Source organism: Dipodomys merriami, unplaced genomic scaffold (assembly GCF_024711535.1).
Source record: "Dipodomys merriami isolate MVZ:Mamm:240054 unplaced genomic scaffold, mDipMer1.0.p SCAF_33, whole genome shotgun sequence".
Taxonomy (NCBI): domain Eukaryota; kingdom Metazoa; phylum Chordata; class Mammalia; order Rodentia; family Heteromyidae; genus Dipodomys; species Dipodomys merriami.
Genome location: NW_027204826.1, coordinates 2,829,547 through 2,850,240, shown reverse-complemented (window position 1 = coordinate 2,850,240; position 20,694 = coordinate 2,829,547). Strand labels below are relative to the sequence as shown.

Sequence of the window (20,694 nt, the reverse complement as noted above, 5' to 3'; positions counted from 1 at the left end):
AAAAGCAAAAAACAGCTGGAGGGTGCCTGTCATCCCAGTTACTGAGGATGCTGGGAGTGTAGCTTAGCGTTAGAGTGCTTGCCTAGCATGCACCAAGCCCTAGGTTTGATTCCTCAGCACCACATAAACAGAAAAAGCCGGAAGTTGGGGCTGGGAAGGTGGCTCAGTGGTAGAGTGCTTGCCTTGCATGCCTGAGGCCCTGGGTTCGATTCCTCAGCACCACATAAGCAAAAAGAAAAAAGCCGGAAGTGGCACTGTGGCTCAAGTGGAAGAGCTGAGGGACAGCACCCAGGCCCAGAATTCAGTCCCCACGACCGGACCCCCCCCCCCAAAAAAAAGAAAAAGCCGGAAGTGGGGGAGGGGTCGGTGGCTCACGCCTGTGATCCTAGCTAACTCAGGAGGCTGAGATATGAAGCTCACGGTTCAAAACCAGCCGGGGAAGGACAGTCCAAAGACTCATCTCCAATAAACCACTGGAAAACCGAAAGTGGTGACCACCAACAACAAAAATACATGCCAGGCACAGGTGTCACACACTTGTAATCCTAAGTACTCTTGAGCCTGAGATCTGAAGATTGCCATTCAAAGCCAGCTCCGAGCAATCCCCATATGACTCATATCCAATTAAGCACTCAAAAAACAGAAGTGGAGCTGTGGCTCAATTGGTAGAGAGCTAGCCTTGAGCACAGTGCCCATTCCTTGAGTTCAAGCCCCATAGCTGACCAAAAAAAAAATGGGATTCCTGAATTTGCATTCCTTTGGAGATGTTATGAAGCTGTAAACTTAGCTCTCCCATTTCCACCAAAAGTCAGGAGTCTTTTTTTTTGGGGGGGTGGGTCCGGTCGTGGGGCATGAACTCTGGGCCTGGGTGCTGTCCCTCAGCTCTTCAGCTCAAGGCTAGCGCTCTACCACTTGAGCCACAGCACCACTTCCGGCTTTTTTCTTTTTGTTTATGTGGTGCTGAGGAATCGAACCCAGGGCCTTAGGCATGCAAGGCAAGCACTCTACCACTGAGCCACCTTCCCAGCCCATGTCAGGAGTCCTTGAGATCCACTTATGAAAAGCATTTCAGGGAAGTCTCACAAGGTGAAAGTTTAAGGAAAATTTTATTCTATAAAGAAAAATAGGAAAGACATTTCCTGTTCCCAGGAAATAGGAGTTAAAGACAAAATGGCAGTAACATCTGTACTTTTTTTTTTCAAAGTTTTAAAAGCAACATTTATTAATTGAAAATAAATGTGTTAATATGCTCTGGGCAGCATGGAGTTAATGTTTTTAGTGAGTTGAAGTACATGAAAATGTCTTAGATCTGTTATTTATTGATGTGCTTATAATCACCACCAAATTCAGATAGGGGAAGGGGTTTGGGGACTTGAACTCAGGGCCTGGATGCTGTCCTTCAGTTTTTTTGTGTTTTGTTTTTGTCGGTTGTGAGTTTAGGTGCTGTCCCTCAGCACTTCAGCTCGAGATGAGTGCTCTACCATTTAAGCCACAGTGCCACTTCAGGTTTTCTAATAGTTAATTGGAGATGAGTCTCATGGACGTTCCTGCCCAGGCTGACTTTGAACCTCAGTCCTCAGATCTCAGCCTCCTGAGTAGCTAAGATTATAGGCATGAATCACCAGCACCGGCTGGCGAATACACTTTAGAACTGGGTAAATACACAAGGTCTAGATATCTAGCAACCGCTGATCCTTATTGCTCTGAGTGGGTAAGAAGGGCAGAATCCCAGGTGGTAACCTTCAGCACTTCCTTTTGCCAGATATATTTTTCATTGTTTTGGTCTTTACCCATCCAATAATTTATCTCAAAGGATAAAACATTTACATGATCCACTACTGATTTTTTAAATTTTTTTTTTTTTTTTTTTTTTTTTGTCAGTCGTGGGGCTTGAACTCTGGGCCTGGGCGCTGTCCCTCAGCTCTTCAGCTCAAGGCGAGCGCTCTACCACTTGAGCTACAGCGCCACTTCTGGTTTTCCGGTGGTTTATTGGAGATAGGAGTCTCACGGTCTTTCTTGCCCGGGCTGGCTTTGAACCGCGATCCTCAGATCTCAGCCTCCTGAGTAGCTAGGATTACAGGCGTGAGCCACCAGCGCCCGGCTTGATTTTTTAAATTTTTTATCTTTTTGTTTTTGCCAGTCTTGGGGCTTGAACTCAGGGCCTGGGCACTATCCCAGAGCTTCTTTAGCTCAAGGCTAGCACTCTATCCCTTTGAGCCATAGCACTACTTCTGGCTTTTTCTGTGTATGTGGTACTGAGGAATGAAACCCAGGGCTTCATGCATGCTGGGCAAGCTCTCTACCAAGCCACCTTCCCAGTCCCCCCTCCTGATTTTGATAGGCCCCTCTTCTAAATTTGTAACTTAACTTTAAAAAATTAGTGGCTCAAGCCAGTAATCCTATTTTCCTTCTTGTTGATCCTGTGGTTTGAACTCAGGACCCGGGTGCTGACCCTGAGGTTCTTTTGACCAAGGCTTATGTTCTACCACTTGAGACAGTGTTCCACTTCAGGCTTTTTGGGGGGAGGTAATTTATTGAAGAGTCTGAGGAACTTTCCTCTCCAGGCTAGCTTGGAACCATTATCTTCAGAACTTAGCCTTCTTGGATTGGGATTGGCTTAGTGATAGAGTGCTTGCCTAGCATGCATAAAGCTGTGGGTTAGATTCCTCAGTACCACATAAACAGTGTTGCTGTGGCTTAAATGTGTTGCTGTGGCTTAAATGGTAGAGCGCTAGCCTGGAGCTGAAGAGCTGAGGTGCAGCGCCCAGGCCCAGAGTTCAAGCCCCATGACCAGAAAAAAAAAAAGAACTTAGCCTTCTGAGTAGCTAGGATTAGAAACAAGCCACCTATGACCAGCTCAAGAGATTATTGTTTTCTCCAATTAACTACTAAAAAGGCAGAAGTAGAGGTGAGTCAAATGGTAGAGCATGAGCCTTAGGCAACAGTCCCAGTTCAGGTGCACGTGCACACACACGCTTGCATGCACTCACACACAAAGCTACTCACTTGTCTCAGCAATCCATATATTTTTGTTTTAGTTTGGTATAAAACTTGGCATTGTTCTTAAATTTTTTTTTTTTTTTGTCGGTCATGGGGCTTGAACTCTGGGCCTGGGCGCTGTCCCTCAGCTCTTCAGCTCAAGGCAAGTGCTTTACCACTTGAGCTACAGCGCCACTTCCGGTTTTCTAGTGGTTTATTGGAGATAGGAGTCTCACGGTCTTTCCTGCTCGGGCTGGCTTTGAACCGCGATTCTCAGATCTCAGCCTCCTGAGTAGCTAGGATTACAGGCATGAGCCACCGGTGCCCAGCTTGTTCTTAAATTCTTTAGTTTGGTATAAAACTTGGCATTGTTCTTAAATTCTTTTTTTTTTTTGCTGATCATGGGCCTTAAACTCTGGGCCTGGGCACTGTCCCTCAGCTCTTCAGCTCAAGGCTAACGCTCTACCACCTGATCCACAGTGCCACTTCTAGCTTTCTGCTTGTGTGGTGCTGAGGAATCGAACCCAGGACCTCATGCATGCAAGGCAAGCACTCTACCACTGAGCCACCTTCCCAGCCCTTTTTTTGTGGAGGTGGGGGGTGGGGGGGTCAGTTGTGGGGCTTGAACTCAGAGCCTGGGCGCTGTCCCTGATCTCTTTTGCTCAAGGATAGTGCTCTACAACTTTGAGCCACAGCTCCACTTCTGTTTTTTGTTTTGTTTTTTGGTTGGTCGTGGGGCTTGAACTCTGGGCTTGGGCGCTGTTCCTGCACTATTCAGCTCAAGACGAGCACTTTACTGCTTAAACCTTAGCACCACTTCCAGTTTTCCAGTTTATTGGAGATAAGAGTCTCATGGACTTTCCTGCCCAGCCTGGCTTTGAACCGAGATCCTCAAATCTCAGCCTCCTAAGTAACTAGGATTACAAGCGTGAGTCACCAGTGCCCAGCCACTTCTGGTTTTTGAGTGGTTAACTAGAGACGTCTCAGGGGGACTTTTCTTCCCAGGCTGGCTTCGAACTGTGATCCTCAGATCTCAGCCTCCTGAGTAGCTAGGATTACAAGTGTGAGCCAACAGCGCCTGGCTCTTTTTCTTTCAAATGCCCAGGATTGAACAGGGCTCTGAACATGCTAAGCACAAGCTGCATCACTAAGCTACATTTCCAGGTCTCTCAATGGCTTGTAAGAACATCTGTTTTTAGAAACCTCCTGGGCCACTTCTAACCACTAGATGGCCAAGCTACAGGGTGATTATTTCCTTAGGCAAGCAAATACTTCAGTCCTCTTAATATGGTATTTCCTGGGGCTAGAGTATCAACAGGAAATCCTGTGGAGAAGAACTCAGCCGAAACATTCATTCCTAGAAAAGGTTGGAACAGTGACAAATCTGTCCAGCCTTGTACAACATCCTGTAGGCTCCATGTGAGGCCCCAGTTGTAGACCTCACTCAGGTTATTCCTCTCAGCTCCCAAGCAAGAACCTGCACCTACAAAACTATGTGAGATCAGTTAGAGCCTGGTGCTAGTGGCTCACACTTGTAAACCCAGTTACTAAGAGGCTGAGTTCTGAGGATGGCAGTTCAAAGCCAGGCTGGGCAGGACTAAGTCTAAGACTTAGTGAACCAGCAAAAAGCTGAATATAGTGGTGTGACTCAAGTGGTAGAATGCTACCTTGGGTGAAAAAGCTAAGGGACAGCAGCCAAGCCTGCATGCACACATAACATTAAAACAAAACACATACACACACACACACACACACACACACACCAAAACGCACTTGCAGAGACTATGGCCATTTATTGATATTGGGGGGAAATAACATTGCTTCTTAAGAGGAAGAGGACCTTGAATATTAAACTCCCCACTTGTTTTATGGAAACTTAAGCCCAAACTCTCCAACTGTACATAGCTGAATCTCAGAGGGGAGTAAGTGTCCAATTAAATAAACTGAACCCCAAACAGTCCTGATTCAAAACGACAAAGGAGGGGGAGCAGGGGCTATTTACACCATTTTGGCCCCAAGAAGTTAAAAAAAAATCCACTTTGCAGTACAAACTGTTTCCCAGTGTGTCCCAAAGGTGGTCATTTAAATCTAGTTATCCAAGTTGTAAGAAAATCTCATGGGTAACAGAGACGATATTCCCTACCCCCAAGTACTCAGGAGCTGCAATTCACTAATACTCTCTCAGCGGCTCTCATCTCGGTTCCCCATTTGCCAATGGGTCCACGGTCGGTGAACGCTTTCGAGGACTCAGTTTCTGCCCTCAATTTCCCCATCTGTCAGAGGCAGCTGTGGCGAAGGAGGGCCCACGATCGGTGAACACACACTCGTGGAGGGCAGACTCAGCGTGTCCGGCCTCAGTTACCTGTCAATAGTATATAAGGAAAGAGGAAGGTCCCACGCTCGGTGAACAGTCTCGGAGAGGACAGACTCAGCGTCTCTGGCCTCAGTTTACCCATTTGTCAAAGGCAGCGGAGGCGAGAGGGAGGCCTCACCATCAGTGAACACTCTCGGGGAGGGCAGACTCAGCATCTCCGGCCTCGGTTTCCCCCCACGTCAGAGGCAGCTGTGGTGAGGGGAGGCCCCACGATCGGTGAACACACCCTTGGAGAGCGGCAGACTCAGCGCCTCTGGCCTCAGTTTACCCATCTGTCAGAGGCGGCTGTGGGCAGGGGAGGGAGGGGAACAGAGGAAGGTCGGCGCGGGGAGACCCGCTAGGCGTCCAGATCGAAATCGTCGCGCTCCTCGTTGTACTCCAGCACGTGCCGCTTGATCTTGGACGAGTCGACCCAGGTGACAAAATCCTCCATGCTGCGGGTGACGAGGAAGGCGGGGTCGGTGACCACCTCGGGGCCCACGCGGATGTGGCCCTGCTCCACGAAGGCCACGGCGGCCTGCAGGTGCTGGGCCATGCGCAGCTTGAGCAGGACGGTGGGCAGGCGGCGGCGGCAGAAGGCGGAGGCGGTGACGGCGTCGCAGAGCTGCAGCGAGCCGCGCGTGGGCACCAGGCCCAGCGCGTACAGCTTGTCCAGCAGCGCGGCCGACGCGCGTGCGCGGAACGGATCGCGCTCGGGCAGGTCGCGCAGACGCCGCGCCAGCTCGCGCACCGCGCGGCTCAGCTGGTTGTAGCGCGTGTACTCCTCGCGCCGCTGCAGCCGGTACCGCCGCAGCACGCGCAGCTCGTGCAGGTTGTGGTCGGTCACTTCCCAGTTCAGGAAGTCCACCTGCTTCAGCAGCTTCTGCTCGTGGAACTTGAGCTTCCGCACCATGATGGCGGCGGCGGCCGGAACGACGAGACGCGAAGCTAAGATCCCGTTCTGAAGCTCGCGTGACTTCCGCCTTGCAGCGACCGGACTAGGAATGGGGGCGGTCTCCCCAGACAACTCTGAGCCAATGAAAGAGAGGCTGCTTGTGGCCACGCCCATTCAACTTCCTATTGGTCAAAATTGGACACGCCTCTAATTGGTATATCGAGTATTTCTACTTCTGATTGGCGGAGCGAGGCGGAAGCCTTGCGGCCTGAGGTGAACGCGTGCTGATACGACCCTGCGCGGTTTTCAGTTGCCAAGAATGTTCCTCTAATTGCATTCATCGTTTCCACTCAGATTTCTCCGGGGGGGGCGGGTGTGTGTGTGTGTGTGTGTGTGTGTGTGTGTGTGTGTGTGTGTGTGTGTGTGTGTGTGTGTGTGTGTGTGTGTGTGTGTGTGTGTGTGTGTGTGTGTGTGTGTGTGTGTGTGTGTGTGTGTGCGCGCGCGCGCGCACGTCTTGGGGATCGAACTCAGAGCATTAGCATTGTCCCTAGGCATTTTTCACTCAAGGCTGGTGTTCTACCAGTTGAGCCACAGCTCCACTTTGAACTTTTTGGTGGTTCATTGGAGATGAGATTCTCACGGAATTTTCCTGCCCGGGCTGGCTTCGAACCGAGATCCTCAGATCTCAGCCCCCTGAGTAGCTATAATTACAAGTTCTAGCCCTTTGGACTGTGCGCAAGTGAATTAGCCTGATGGATTGGTTGCTGGCAGCTGTGCGGGGAGTTGCCAAATTATTTAACGCTAGGCTCGTTAACAGCTGTGAGCGTAGCGTTTTCTCAGGCCTTTGACGCCACCTAGCTTTGTCATTGATCATTTTGTTTTGTACGTTTTCCATTGTCTTAAAACGTATGGAATGTGATATTTGGAAAATATGTATGTACCATAAGTTACCTATGATGAATACTCATGAACTGAATAGCTAATTTAGGTAGTGCCACCATCATTTCATCTACCTATCCCAGCCACTTCTCCCCAGAGAGAAAGACAATTCTGAATTGTGTTGTTTACTGTTTCCTTTTGTTTAGAATAGTATCTTTATACATGAGTCCCTAGATATACTGTAATACTATTTACTCTCCTTTGTTGGTGCATGCATGAGGCTCCAGGTTGGATGCACAGCACTGGACAAAAGGAGAAAAAGAGAGAGAGGGATCTTGAGATTATCCTGGTGAGTCTTATTCACAAAACACTTTGGGGGTGGGGATCCTGAACATGGGCCTTGAGCTCTTGCTTACCTTTTTCACTTGAGGTTTACTTTGACTATTTGCTGGCTAATTAGAGAATTGTTTGCCCAGGCTGGCTTCAAACTCCAATCCTCAGATCTCAGCCTCATGAGTACCTACAAGTATAGGTGTAAGCTGCTGGCTCCTGTCAAACCTTTTTCCTTCCTTCCTTCCTTCCTTCCTTCCTTCCTTCCTTCCTTCCTTCCTTCCTTCCTTCCTTCCTTCTTTCCTTCCAAGCTTCTTTTCCCCAAGACTACCACTCTACCACTTGAGCCACAGCACCACTTCTGGCTTTTTCTGTTTATGTGGTTCTGAGGAATCAAACTGGGTCTCATGCATGCTCAGCAAGCACTGTCCCACTAAGTCATATTCCCAGAACACCCTCCACATTTTTATTAACATCAATTTCTTTCTTTCTTTCTTTCTTTCTTTCTTTCTTTCTTTCTTTCTTTCTTTCTTTCTTTCTTTCTTTCTTTCTTTCTTTCTTTCTTTCTTTCTTTCTTTCTTTTTCTGTCGGTCATGCAGCCTGAACTCTGGGCTTGGGTGCTGTCCCTACACTCTTCAGCTCAAGGAGAGCGCTCTACTGCTTGAGCCACAGTGCAATTTCCAGTTTTCTGGTGGTTTATTGGAGATAAAAGTCTCATGGACTTTCCTGCTGGGACTGGCTTTGAACTGTGATCCTCAAATCTCAGCCTCCTGAGTAGCTAGGATAACAGGCATGAGCCACCAGTGCTCTGCCAATTTCTGTCTGTCTCCGTCTGTCTGTCTTTCTCTTTCTTCCATCAGTTGGGAGCCTGAACTCAGGGCCTGGGCGCTGTCCCTCAGCTCTTTAGTTCAAGGCTAGTGCTCTCCCATTTGAGCCACAATGCTACTTCCAGCGTTTTCTGCTTATGTTGTGCTGAGGAATTGAACCCAGGGCCTCCTCCCTGCAAGGCAAGCACTCTACCACTGAGCCACCTTCCCAGCCCTCTCCTTTTTATAGTTGTATTGGACAAGAAATGTATACTTGCCAAGAGCTGGTGGTTCACACTTACAATCCTCCCTACTCAGGAGGCTGAGTCTGAGAATCACAATCCAAGCCAAACCTGGTAGACATATCCATGAGTCTCATCTCTAGATAAAAACCAGAAAAGCCAGAAGTGGAGCTGTGGCTCAAGTGGTAGAGGACCAACCTTGAACAAAAGAGCTAAGGGACTTTGGTTACTTAGGCCCTGAGCAAGGACTGGCTGGCATGTGTGGTCATGTGCGCACACCCACACACACCCACTGGCAAAAAAGCAGGACTAGAAGTGTCTTGGCTCAAGTGGTAGAGTGCCAGCCAAGCTAGCTGAGCAAGGAAGAAACACAAAACACCCCAACCGCTACCACCCTCCTCCCTCCCCACAAAAAACCACCACAAAAGTGACACCTGCACCCCTAAGGGAAGGGAAGGCCAAACCCAGCTTGCTCTGGCAGACCACCACGGGACCCCACAACTGCGCCTCCCTGTCCCTCTGGCTGCACTGGGGTCCAGTGCTCGTCCCCCTCCCCATCATGGAGGTTTCCCAGGGCAGGGGGGGCCTTGGTCCTATCATCTGGTGGTGACCTGATGGGACCCTGTGACCGCTGCAGCCCCCACCCCCGCGGCCAGGTGGGCCGTGCCATCGCAGCTCCGGGGAGCAGGAGGGCACCCCGCGGCCTCACCGGCTCCTGCCGGCCTGCCATGTGCTGACTTCCCTTTGCCCTAGGGTAACCGGGTGCCCCAGAGGTCAGGCCAGTTCCCCTAAATCCGGGTGCACCCCGATTCCCCGTGCCTGTCTCCACACTGTCACCTCTGGGGCTGAGCGAGCGGAAGGTGGGGACTTGGAATGGGGGAGCAAGAGGGGCGGCCCGGGATCGCAGGGGGGCGGGGCCCGGCCCAGCTGGGGCGCAGGGGGGGCCTCGGAGTCCGTCCTGCGCCCGCCTCCCGTCCATCCTCCCTCCCCTCCCCTCCCCTCCCCTCCGCCCTCCCCTTCCTTGTCCCCGCCCCTCTCCCCTCCCTTCCCCGGTCTCCTCCCCTCTCCTCCCCGGTCCCCTCCCCTCCTCTCCGCCCTCCCCTCCCCTCCGCCCTCCCCTCCCCTCCCCTCCCTTGTCCCCGCCCCTCTGAGCCCTCCCTTCCCCGGTCTCCTCCCCTCTCCTCCCCGGTCCCCTCCCCTCTCCTCCCCGGTCCCCTCCCCTCCCCTCTGCCCTCCCCTCCCCTCCCCTCCCTTGTCCCCGCCCCTCTCCCCTCCCTTCCCCGGTCTCCTCCCCTCTCCTCCCCGGTCCCCTCCCCTCCCCTCCGCCCTCCCCTCCCCTCCCCTCCCTTGTCCCCGCCCCTCTCCCCTCCCTTCCCCGGTCTCCTCCCCTCTCCTCCCCGGTCCCCTCCCGGGCCCTCCCCTCCCCTCCGCTCCCCTCTCCCCTCCCCGTCCCCTCCCCTGCCCGGCCCTTCCTCCTCCCGGGGACGCCGCCGCCTCCCGGAGTCGTCTTTTTGTTTTGGCGCTGGCGGCGCCCGGGGGCTGGCCGTGCGGGAGTCCGGGGTGCGGGGCGCCGCTGCCCCCCCAGCGTCTCCGGCCGGACCGCAGGACCAGGGGCGGGCGCAGAGGCCCAGGGCCCGCGCTGCGGAGCCGGAGCCCCGCGAACCGCGGCGGGACCGGGGCGCGCGGGGCCGGGGCGCGCGGGGGCCCTCCGCCCTGCGCAGCGTCCTCGCACTCGGATCCGGGTTAGTCTCGGGCTCGGAAGGCTGGGGGGGGGGGGGGAGATCGGGGGGAGGACGAACAAAAGAGGCGGCGGGGCCCCGGCGGGCGCCCCGAGGTCGCGGGTCCTCGCCCGGCCCGGCGCGTCGGGGGCCCGGCGCGCACCCGCGGGGCCCGGGAGCGGGGGGGGGGCACCGGGGCGGGGGGGAGGGCCGATCCGCGCGGGACCCGCCGGCCGACGTGGCTGCCCCCCTGTTTTCCAGCCCTGCCGCCGAGCTGCCTCCGGGGTCCGCAGCCTCCGCCGTCGGGAGCGCGATCGCAGCCCCCCCCCCCGCCCGCGCCCCACGTCCCCGGGGGAGAAGGAGGGGAGAGGCCCGCAGGCCTCCCCGCCCCACGCCGGGCGGCCGCTCCCGGGCCATGGCCAGCGGCGTGAAGAGGCCGATCGTCCCGCGCGAGCCGCCGCCGGCTGACACGCACCCCTGAGCCCAGCGCCGCCGGGACCCCCACCCCGACCCCACCGGCCCCGCCATGGCCCTGAAAGGCCGCGCCCTGTACGACTTCCACAGCGAGAACCAGGAGGAGATCAGCATCCAGCAGGACGAGGAGCTGGTGGTCTTCAGCGAGAACTCTCTGGATGGCTGGCTGCAGGGGCAAAACAGCCGCGGGGAGACCGGGCTCTTCCCGGCCTCGTACGTGGAGATCGTCCAGCCCGACGCCGCCGGCACGGACCCTGCGGAGGGCCGCCCCGCCAGCCCTCCCCCGGGCGCCCCGCTGGGTTTGTACAGCAGCCCCGGGGTCGCCAGCCCGGCCCGGAGCGGCGCGGGCTTGTACTCCAACCCGGGCAGTTTCGAGGAAGATGACGATGACGACTGGGACGATTGGGATGATGGCTGTACGGTGGTGGAAGAGCCCCGGGCTGGCGGGCTGGGCACCAATGGGCACCCCCCGCTCAACCTGTCCTATCCGGGCGCCTACCCCGCCCAGCACATGGCCTTCCGGCCCAAGCCTCCCCTGGAGCGCCAGGACAGCTTGGCCTCCGCCAAGCGGGGCAGCGTGGTAGGCCGCAATCTGAACCGCTTCTCCTGCTTCGTGCGATCCGGGGTGGAGGCCTTCATCTTGGGGGATGTGCCCATGATGGCCAAGATTGCCGAGACCTACTCCATCGAGATGGGTCCTCGGGGCCCCCAGTGGAAGGCCAACCCGCACCCGTTTGCCTGCTCGGTGGAGGACCCAACCAAACAGACCAAGTTCAAAGGCATCAAAAGTTACATCTCCTACAAACTGACACCCACCCATGCCAGCTCGCCCGTCTACAGGCGTTATAAACACTTCGACTGGCTGTACAACCGTCTGCTGCACAAGTTCACGGTCATCTCCGTGCCCCACCTGCCAGAGAAGCAGGCCACCGGCCGCTTCGAAGAGGATTTCATCGCCAAGCGGAAACGCAGGCTGATTCTCTGGATGGATCACATGACCAGCCACCCTGTGCTGTCCCAGTATGAAGGCTTCCAGCATTTTCTCAGCTGCCGGGATGATAAGCAGTGGAAGATGGGCAAACGCCGCGCCGAGAAGGACGATTTGGTGGGTGCCAGCTTTCTGCTCACCTTTCAGATCCCTACGGAGCACCAAGACCTCCAGGATGTGGAGGACCGCGTGGACATCTTCAAGGCCTTCAGCAAGAAGATGGACGACAGCGTCCTGCAGCTGAGCACCGTGGCGTCCGAGCTGGTGCGCAAGCACGTTGGGGGATTCCGGAAGGAGTTCCAGAAGCTGGGCAGTGCCTTTCAAGCCATCAGCCATGCCTTCCAGATGGACCCTCCCTTTAGCTCAGAGGCCCTCAATCACGCCATTTCTCACACGGGCCGGACCTATGAAGCTGTGGGTGAGATGTTCGCCGAGCAACCCAAAAATGACCTCTTCCAGATGCTCGACACGCTGTCTCTCTACCAGGGCCTGCTCTCCAACTTCCCTGACATCATCCACCTGCAGAAAGGTAAGGCCTCGGGGAGAGCAGGCGTGGCCTCGCCCCCATGGCGTGGGGTCATCTTCCTAGGTTAATCTCGTTCACTCCCTGGGCAGGTGTGTTGAGACTGAGCTCTGGCAGGGTGCTATTCTAGGTGGAGGGTTATTGCACCCAGCTGATGCTTCATTCTTGAGTGTGCGTGTGCACGTGAGTGCCTGTACTGGGACTTGAACTCAAGGCCTAACTGCTGTCCCTTAGCTTTTTTTCTGACTCAAGGATGGTGCTCTACCACTTGAGCCACAGCACCACCACTGGCATCTTGCTGGTGTTATTGGAGATAAGATTCTCCTGGTCTGTCCTGCCCTGGCTGGCTTCCAACCAGGAGGAGGTTCTCGGATCTCAAGTCTTCTGAGTAGCTAAGATTATAGGCATGAGCCAATGTCTTTATTTTATTTTTGGTCAGTCATGGGACTTGAACTGAGAGCCTGGATTCTGTCTCTGAACTCTTTTGCTCAAGGCTAGTGCTCTACCATTTTAGAGCTACAGCTCCACTTGTGGTTTTCTGCTGGTTCCTTGGATATAAGAAGAGTTTGACGGACTTTCCTGTATCAGCTAGCTTTGACCGGTGATCCTCAGATCTCATCTTCCTGAGTAATTAGGATGACAGGTGTGAAGCCACCAGCACCCGGCTCAGGCAATGCGCTTTAACTCTTGGCAGTTCACTTATTTACTTGGTTTCTGCCTCATTTACCCCCATCATGCTCTGAGCCTCAAGGCTGTGTTCTGGAAACATTGATGAAGTTAGGGGGCTGGGTACAAATACCTTGGAGAAACTCCCCCATGAGTTCAGGGACCCAGAATAGAGCTCATGCACACACAGCTATCTCCCTCCCCACCCCCCACCCCTCCAGCTCCCCTCTGCCTGTTTTCCCTGCTCCACCCACCTGTGAGCCAGGGACCTTATCTGTGTGGGAGCGTCTCTGTCCTCCTTCCCCTCTTTTCGCTGGCGTGGGAGGCTCTGGTCCTCAGCCGGGTGGTTGCTCAGGGAGTCTGGCCCAGCTGGGACTGTCCCTGCAGCCAGCTCCCCAAGGACACAGCCCAGATCTAGGCTCTGTTCAGTTCCCATGGTCCCCTCCGTGGGGGAGGGGCACTGTGGCCCCTGCAAGGGCTGACTGGGATTGCTAGGAAAATGATTCATCTCAGGTCACATGGAGCACCAGGCTGGGCTGAGGTGACCAAACAAAAGGGTCCCAGCGCTGCCCATAGGGCTCAGTATCATCTTCCCTTCCCTTTCTTTTTGCCAATCCTGGGGCTTGAACTCAGGGTCTGGGCACACTGTTCCTTAGCTTTTTTCCACTCAAGTCTAGCACCCTACCACTTAAGCCCCACAGCTCCACTTCCAGCTTTTTGGTGGTTCATTGGAGATAACCATCTCACGGGCTTTTCCTTGCCTGGGCTGGCTTTGAACTTGAATCCTCAGATCTCAGCCTCCTGAGTTAGCTAGGATGACAGGTGTGAACCACTGGTGCCCAGCGAGGTACCTGGACTTCTTGTCTTTCTTAAGGGGTGAGTTAGGGGTGACTACAGGTGGCTGGGACAGCGGATGTCTGAAGAGAGGTGTGGTTCTCTCTGGGGCTGGGTGGTAACTTGGTTTGCAGGGCGCTGGGGCTGGTTTCCCAGGCCCTAAGGCCCTGAGGTCAGGCCTGGCTTAGTGGAGAGTTTTTATCTGAGTGGGGCCCTGGGCCCTCCCTCTGGTCTTGCAAACACTTTTCATGCCCGTAAACCCCAGCAGTCATAGTGAGCAGGCTGCCATTCTCACCAAGCGGTGACTGCCAAAACTTCTAGGCACCTGTGGCTCACGCCTGTCATCCTAGCTACTCCGGAGGCTGAGACCTGAGGATCGAAGTTCAAAGCCAGCCCGGGCAGCGAAGTCCTTGACACTGTTAAATCTCCAGTTAACCTGAAAAAAGTCAGAGGTGGAGCTAATAGCTCAAGTGGTAGAGCATTATTAGCTTTGAGGGATAAAGCTAAGGGACAGTGCCTAGGCCCTGAGTTCAAGCCCTAGTACTGACATATTCTGTCTCTCTCTGTCTCTGTCTGTCTGTCTCTTTCTCTCTCTCTCTCTTCTGCTCCTAGCCTGCTTTCTCCTCCTGCTTCTTTCCCTCCCTCCGTGCCTATCCCCAATTTCCATCCCTACCTTCCTCCCTCCTCCTTTCAGCTCTGGGAGATGCAAGTCCTGAGTTCTAGTTAGCTTGTGCCCCTGGGAAGTGCTCTTTCCTCTTTGGGCCTCGTTTCCTATCAGTGAAACAGGAGAAGGCAGCCTGGGAGCTGTTCAGAGGCGGAGATCCTGGGAATGGAGGACACATTAGACCTGGCTGGTGGGGGAAGGGGGCCAGCGTGCTGGGCCTGGGAAAGCTGGTTCAACCAGCTCCTTGGCTGGTGTGTTCCTGTGTGGGCAGTGAGAGGCTGGGCATCGTCAGTAAACAGCTGTCTGTGCTGGGGCAGTAGGGCAACCCCTTGCCCAGGGCGCCTGTGGCTCCCAGAGGGAATGAAACCTGGCTGACCCCTGTTTCGTTTTGTTTTGCTGGTCCTGGGGCTTGAACTCTGGACCTGGGCATCGTCCCTGGGCTTTTGTGCTCAAGGCTAGCGCTCCACCACTTGAGCCACAGCTTCACTTCTGGTTTTCATTGGAGATAAGAGTCTCATGGACTTTCCTGCCCAGGCTGGCTTTGAACCTTGATCTTCAGCTCTCAGCCTCCTGAGTAGCTAGGATGACAGATGTGAGCCACTGGTGCTTTGGCCCTTGGTGAGTTTTTCTCCTCAGTCTCCACGTTGGTAAACTGGGATGTGGAGTCTGATTGATGCTAAGCTAAGGCCACCAGCCTGCTCTACCCACTGGCCCAGCCCCTGGGTCCCAATTCAGGGGTCCCTTAGAGGAGCAATAACTAATAATTAACTTCTTAACTGGGGGTATTTGGGGGATGAAAAGGGACCCTAGTAAATAGTTTATCCTGAAAGCTAGGCACTGTTAGCTCACGCCTGTCATCCTAGCTGCTCAGGAGGCTGAGAGTTCTGAGGATTGAAGTTCAAAGCCAGCTCGGGAAGAAAAGTCCATGACTCTTTTTTTTTTTTTTTTGTGGTCATGGGGCTTGAACTCTGGGCCTGGGCGCTGTCCCTCAGCTCTTCAGCTCAAGGCTAGCGCTCTACCACTTGAGCCACAGCACCACTTCCAGCTTTCTGGTGGTTCATTGGAGATGAGAGTCTCATGGACTTTTCTGCCTGGGCTGGCTTTGAACCATGATCCTCAGGTCTCAGCTTCCTGAGCAGCTAGGATGATAGGCTTGAGCCACCAGTGCCTGGCTTAGTCCATGACTCTTATCTCCAATGGGCCAGCAAAAAGCTGGAGTAGAGGTGTGGCTTATGGGTGTAGAGCGTTATCCTTGAGTAAAAAAGCCAAGCAAAAGCTCAAGGCCCTGAGTTCAAGTTCTAGTGTCTGTCTGTTTCTCTCTCTCCCTCCCCCACCACCCTCCTTCCCCCCCTCACACACACACACACACACACACACACACACACACACACACACACACACACACACACACACACACACACACACACACACACACACACACACACACACACACACACACACACACACACACACACACACACACACACACTATCCTGAGAAAACAAGGCCGGCTCTGGGACAAGGCAGGATCTGTGCCCCCAAGAGCCAGCATGGGACAGGAGTGAGCCCTGAGCCCAGCGCAGCCTGGCACTGATGCTGTTCCTTATCTCACAGAAGAACACAGAGATAACGGGATAGCAGAGCCCAGCTGGCGCCCAGGAGCTCTGACTGGCCAGCCAGGCTGTTTCCAGCCAGATGGAGGATGGAGCTCCCCTGGGGATGGACAGCTGGGGCACAAGGGAGGAAGCTCCAAGGAGACCTGGGCTGAGAGCTGGAGCACCACCCCCAGCTACCATCCTGGGTGCGCCAGAGCCAGGCCAAGATCACAGAGTATCTTCAGAGTGGCCACGGGGTAGAAGCTTGGCCCAGGCAGCGTAGGCCAAGTGGAGGCCAGCTTGTGCCCAGAGGTGGGTGCATTCAGTCTCTGTTTTTTTTTTTCTTCTTTGTCAATACTGGGGCTTGAACTCAGGGCCTGAGGGCTGTTGCTGAGCTTTTTCAAGCTAGCACTTTGTCACTTGAGACACAGCTCCACCTATAGTTTTCTGATGGTTAATTGGAGATGAGAGTCTCATAGACTTTCCTGCCTGGGCTGGCTTTGAACTGCCATCCTGAGATCTCAGCCTCCTGAATAGCTAGGATTATAGGTGTGAGCCACCAGCACCCGGCTTAAAATGGTTTTGTTTTTGTTTTTTTTTCCCTTAAAGTGCAAGATCCACCGAGAGCTGGTGGCTTGTGCCTGTAATCCTTAGCTACTCAGGAGGCTGAGATCTGAGGATCGCAGTTCAAAGCCATCCCAGGCAGGAAAGTCCATGAGTCTCTTATCTCCAATAAACCACTCAGAAAACCAGAAGTGGCGCTGTGTTTCAAGTGGTAGAGCGCTAGCCTTGAGCTGAAGAGCTGAGGAATAGCGTCCAGGCCTAGAGTTCAAGCCCCACAACCGACCAAAAAAAAAAAAAAATTAAAGTCAGGGTACAGGTGGCTGACACCTGTAATCCTAGCTACTCTGGAGTCTGAGATTTGATGATCACAAAGCTAGCTGGGGCAGGAAAGTCTTTGAGACCCTCGTCTACAATGAACCACTCAGAAAAAGCCAGAAGTGGAGCTGTGGCTCCAGTGGTAGAGAGCTAGCCTTGAGCAAAAGAAGCTACAGGGGTGCACCATTGCCCCTGGATTGGGAAGGCTTTGGAAGTGCCCAGAGCATTTTCTGTCCTCACAAACCCTCCCTACCTCCTTCCTCTTTGCCTTGGAGATGTCCTGTTGCTCCTCCAAGAGAAAGAACCAGACACAAACACCCCTCCCCCCCTCTCCCCCCCCCCCCCCCGCCCCCAGCCTCCTGCATTGGCTTCAAGGCAAATGTTTTAATTCAGAACGGAATTTCATTAACCAGCTGCTAGTGGATTCATTCCGCTTTTTCCACATTGGATCTCCTGCCCACGTGTATTCCCCTTCTGCCCCACTTGTCATCTGGTGATTACCACCCTCTCCTCTTCTCCCCAAGGGACCTGGGGTGTAGAGTGGGCTGGGCTTGCATGTGAAGGATACAGGACAGGTGGTCTAGAAGGGGGGGGTGGTTCAGGCATCTCCCCAAGGGTACCAAGGGAAAAGGTTCTGCCATTGTATAGAACTGACACCCGAGTTGGGTCTTGAATTATGAATAAGGCATCCTGTGGGCGGAGAGATATAGTAGGAAAGATCTAAAAGGGTTTGGTGAACAAGGAATGGGGGCCAATTCCCTGAGGCCTCCAGGGCCAGGGGAATGGGTGTGGATCTTAGTTTACAGGGGGTGCCAGTTAGGGCACCCAGCTGGAGGGGCGTCTTTGGGTACCGCGCAGGACAGACAGACTGAGCCAGGGTGGAGAGATTTTTCTGGCAGCCCAAAGATGAGCCAGAAGCCTGAGCCAATCAGGTAGATCGAGGTCTGATAGGAGCTAAGGGAGTCAGGGAGGACAGTTCATGGGGGCAGGCGCCCAGCCCCAGAGTTCAGGCCCACGACCGACAAAAAAAAACAAAAAAAGGAAAGAGACCTTCTAAGATGCCAGGCACTGCTGGCTCACACCTGTCATCCCAGCTACTTAGGAAGCTGAGATCTGAGGATCTCAATTCAAACCCAGCCCAGGCAGGAAAGTCCATGAGACTTTTTTTTTTTTTTTTGGCCAGTCCTGTGGCTTGAACTCAGGCCTGGGGCACTGCCCCTGAGCTTCTTTTGCTCAAGGCTAGCACTCTACCACTTGAGCCACAGCACCACTTCTGGCTTTCTCTATTTATGGGGTACTGAGGAACCGAACCCAGGGCTTCATGCATGCTAGGTAAGCACTTTACCACTAAGCCACCTTCCCAGCCCTTATAAACCACCAAAAGCCAGAAATAGACCTCAAGTGATAGAGTGCTAGTCTTGATCCAAAAAAGCTCAAGAAGAGCACACAGGCCTTACTTCAAGTCCCAAAACCCGGCACAGAAAAAGAGAAAAGAAGAAAAACAAAACAAATCTAGCAGTAGCCAGTCACCGGAATCTCAGGCCTGTCACTCTAGCTACTCGGGAGGCCGAGATCTGAGGATCTGAGTTTGAAGCCCCCTGGAGCAGAAAAGTCCATGCAACTCTTGTGTCCAAATAACCAGAAGTGGAGCTGTGGTTCAAGTGGTAGAACACCAGTCTTGAATAGAAAGAGCTAAATGGACAGTGCCTAGGTACTGAGTTCAAGCACCACACACACACACACACACACACACACACACACACACACACACACACACACACACACACACACACACACACACACACACACACACACACACACACACACACACACACACACACACACACACACACACACACACACACACACACACACACACACACACACACCAGCAGGGATGTGGTTGCCAGCAGCTGTCAGGGCTCCAGGATTGGAGGGAGTGATAATCTGTTCTGTACAGAGTGGGGGACCCTAGGGGTGGCCTTCAAGGGAGAGGTCTGAACCAGGCTGTGGGGCGGGTTCTCCTGCCCTTGAAGGCCTAAGCTGCCTGCCCTCCCTCCTCTGTGCCCTGCCCTGTCCCCCCCCCCCCCCCCCCGCCCTCCCAGGTGCCTTCGCCAAGGTCAAGGAAAGCCAGCGCATGAGTGACGAGGGCCGCATGGCCCAGGACGAGGCGGACGGCATCCGCCGGCGTTGCCGGGTGGTGGGCTTTGCCCTGCAGGCCGAGATGAACCATTTCCACCAGCGCCGGGAACTTGACTTCAAGCACATGATGCAGAGTTACCTGCGCCAGCAGATCCTCTTCTACCAGCAAGTGGGCCAGCAGCTGGAGAAGACCCTGCGCATGTACGACCACCTCTGACTGGGGGAGGGCCCTCCCCTCCCCAGGCCCGGTCACTGCCGTCCACCCCATTCTATCTAACCAGGAGGCTCCAGCATGGACGAGGCCCGGGGCGTCCTTACCTCCTGGCAGAAGGGTCACTGGAGGAGTCCCGGGTCGCCCCTAGGGAAGTCCCTCCGACCAGGACGGGTCCAGGCTCCTCCAGGCCAAAGCCCAGGCTGCTGGTCAGTCACTTGGGCCGGGCCTCTCCCCCTCTCCCCGGGATGCTCATTCGGTGCCCACCCACTTCCCTGTTCATTCCTGGACACTGCGGCCCGCTGTGGCTCTGGGCACCGCATGCCAGGCATCCAGGCCGGGATGGGGCTGGTCCTGCAGGAGTCCCCATCCCAAGCAGGGGGCAGTGTCACACGGGGGGCACCCAAAGAAGTGCACATGCCACAGACCTTCTGCAGGACGGGATGGCCTCCAGGGAATGGGGGACATTCCAGCAGGGTCTTGAAGAATGACAGGGACTCCGCTGGACAGTGAATGAGGAGAAGGCTCTTCTTTACCTTTTTTCTTTTCTTTTTTGGTCAGAGACCAGGATTCGAACTCAGTACCTGACGCATTTGCTCATTGGCTAGCTCTCTACCGACTGAGCCACGCGTCTGTTTCCTCCATTAACTTTCCCAGATCCCTTTAAGACTCCCTCTGGGGGGATTCTGGCCTGTATGGCAGAAGGAAGGGCCCATCTTTGGCTCCTGTGTCTTGGCTTTTTCTACCTTTACTCTGTCCCCTACAAGGGGGGCTGCTGGTCACCTCCTCTTCTGGTCTTCACTGCTGAGCCCCACCTTTTCTTGATTTGGCTAGGAGATTTTGTTGTTGTTGATGGTCCTGGGGCTTGAACTCAGGGCCTGGGTGCTGTCCCTGTGCTTTTTTTTTTTTTTTGCTCAAGGCTAGTGCTTTACCAAGTTGAACCACAGCACCACTTCCAGTTGTCTGGTGGTTGCTTGGAGATAAGAGTCTCATGGATTTTCCTGCCCCATCTGGCTTCGAACCTTGATCCTCAGCTCTCAGCCTCCTGAGTCGCTGAGATGACAGGCGTGACCACCGGTGCCCGGCTTGGCTGGGGGATTCTGCGGCATCTCTTTCTGGATTCAAGGTGCTAAGAGGAGCCCCCCCTAAAAATGGCCAGATTACTGAGGGGAGCAGGTTGAGGTTTTCTGCACATTCTCCAAGCAAACCCAGCCTAGCAGGGATCTCTGTAGCCCAGTCTTCACACTCTTTCCTATTGCACAGTGAGAAAACTAAGGAGAGAAAGTGGGGGGCCGTGGGGGCCCCCTGCCCTCTGCCAGCCTTACTGGGAGGCAGGCCCTGCCCTGGGCAGCTGCCAGCCTCTTACCTATGTTTACGTCCTGAGGGATTTCTGCCTTCCAGGGGATTGACCTTTCACCTCTGTGCCCTGTGAGGTCAGGTCTGCTCCTGCTGCTGTCCCAATCTCTTCTCTCTTCTATTCTTGATAAAGCCTTTTACAATTATGATCACCAACAAA

General features: G+C 54.4%; 2 protein-coding genes across 2 annotated transcripts; one reads left to right on the top strand and one right to left on the bottom strand.

The window, feature by feature from the left end:
* Positions 1-4,752: 4,752 nt before the first annotated feature.
* Imp3 (IMP U3 small nucleolar ribonucleoprotein 3) lies at positions 4,753-6,314 on the bottom strand. Its single transcript, XM_070042847.1, has one exon. It carries the CDS (start codon positions 6,243-6,245, stop codon positions 5,691-5,693), a length of 555 nt encoding a protein of 184 aa, XP_069898948.1. The 5' UTR covers positions 6,246-6,314; the 3' UTR covers positions 4,753-5,690.
* Positions 6,315-10,463: 4,149 nt separating this feature from the next.
* Positions 10,464-20,694, top strand: Snx33 (sorting nexin 33). The gene is made up of 2 exons (XM_070042846.1): positions 10,464-12,193; positions 18,931-20,694. The coding sequence occupies exons 1-2, from the start codon at positions 10,729-10,731 to the stop codon at positions 19,182-19,184; spliced, it is 1,719 nt and encodes a 572-aa protein (XP_069898947.1). The 5' UTR covers positions 10,464-10,728; the 3' UTR covers positions 19,185-20,694.

Bases quoted from the DNA above. Each gene is read 5' to 3' on its own strand.
- Imp3 (XM_070042847.1), bottom strand. From the start codon at position 6,245: ATGGTGCGGAAGCTCAAGTTCCACGAGCAGAAGCTGCTGAAGCAGGTG.
- Snx33 (XM_070042846.1), top strand. From the start codon at position 10,729: ATGGCCCTGAAAGGCCGCGCCCTGTACGACTTCCACAGCGAGAACCAG. The intron at 12,194-18,930 runs GTAAGGCCTCGG...CCGCCCTCCCAG, and splicing joins CATCATCCACCTGCAGAAAG to GTGCCTTCGCCAAGGTCAAG.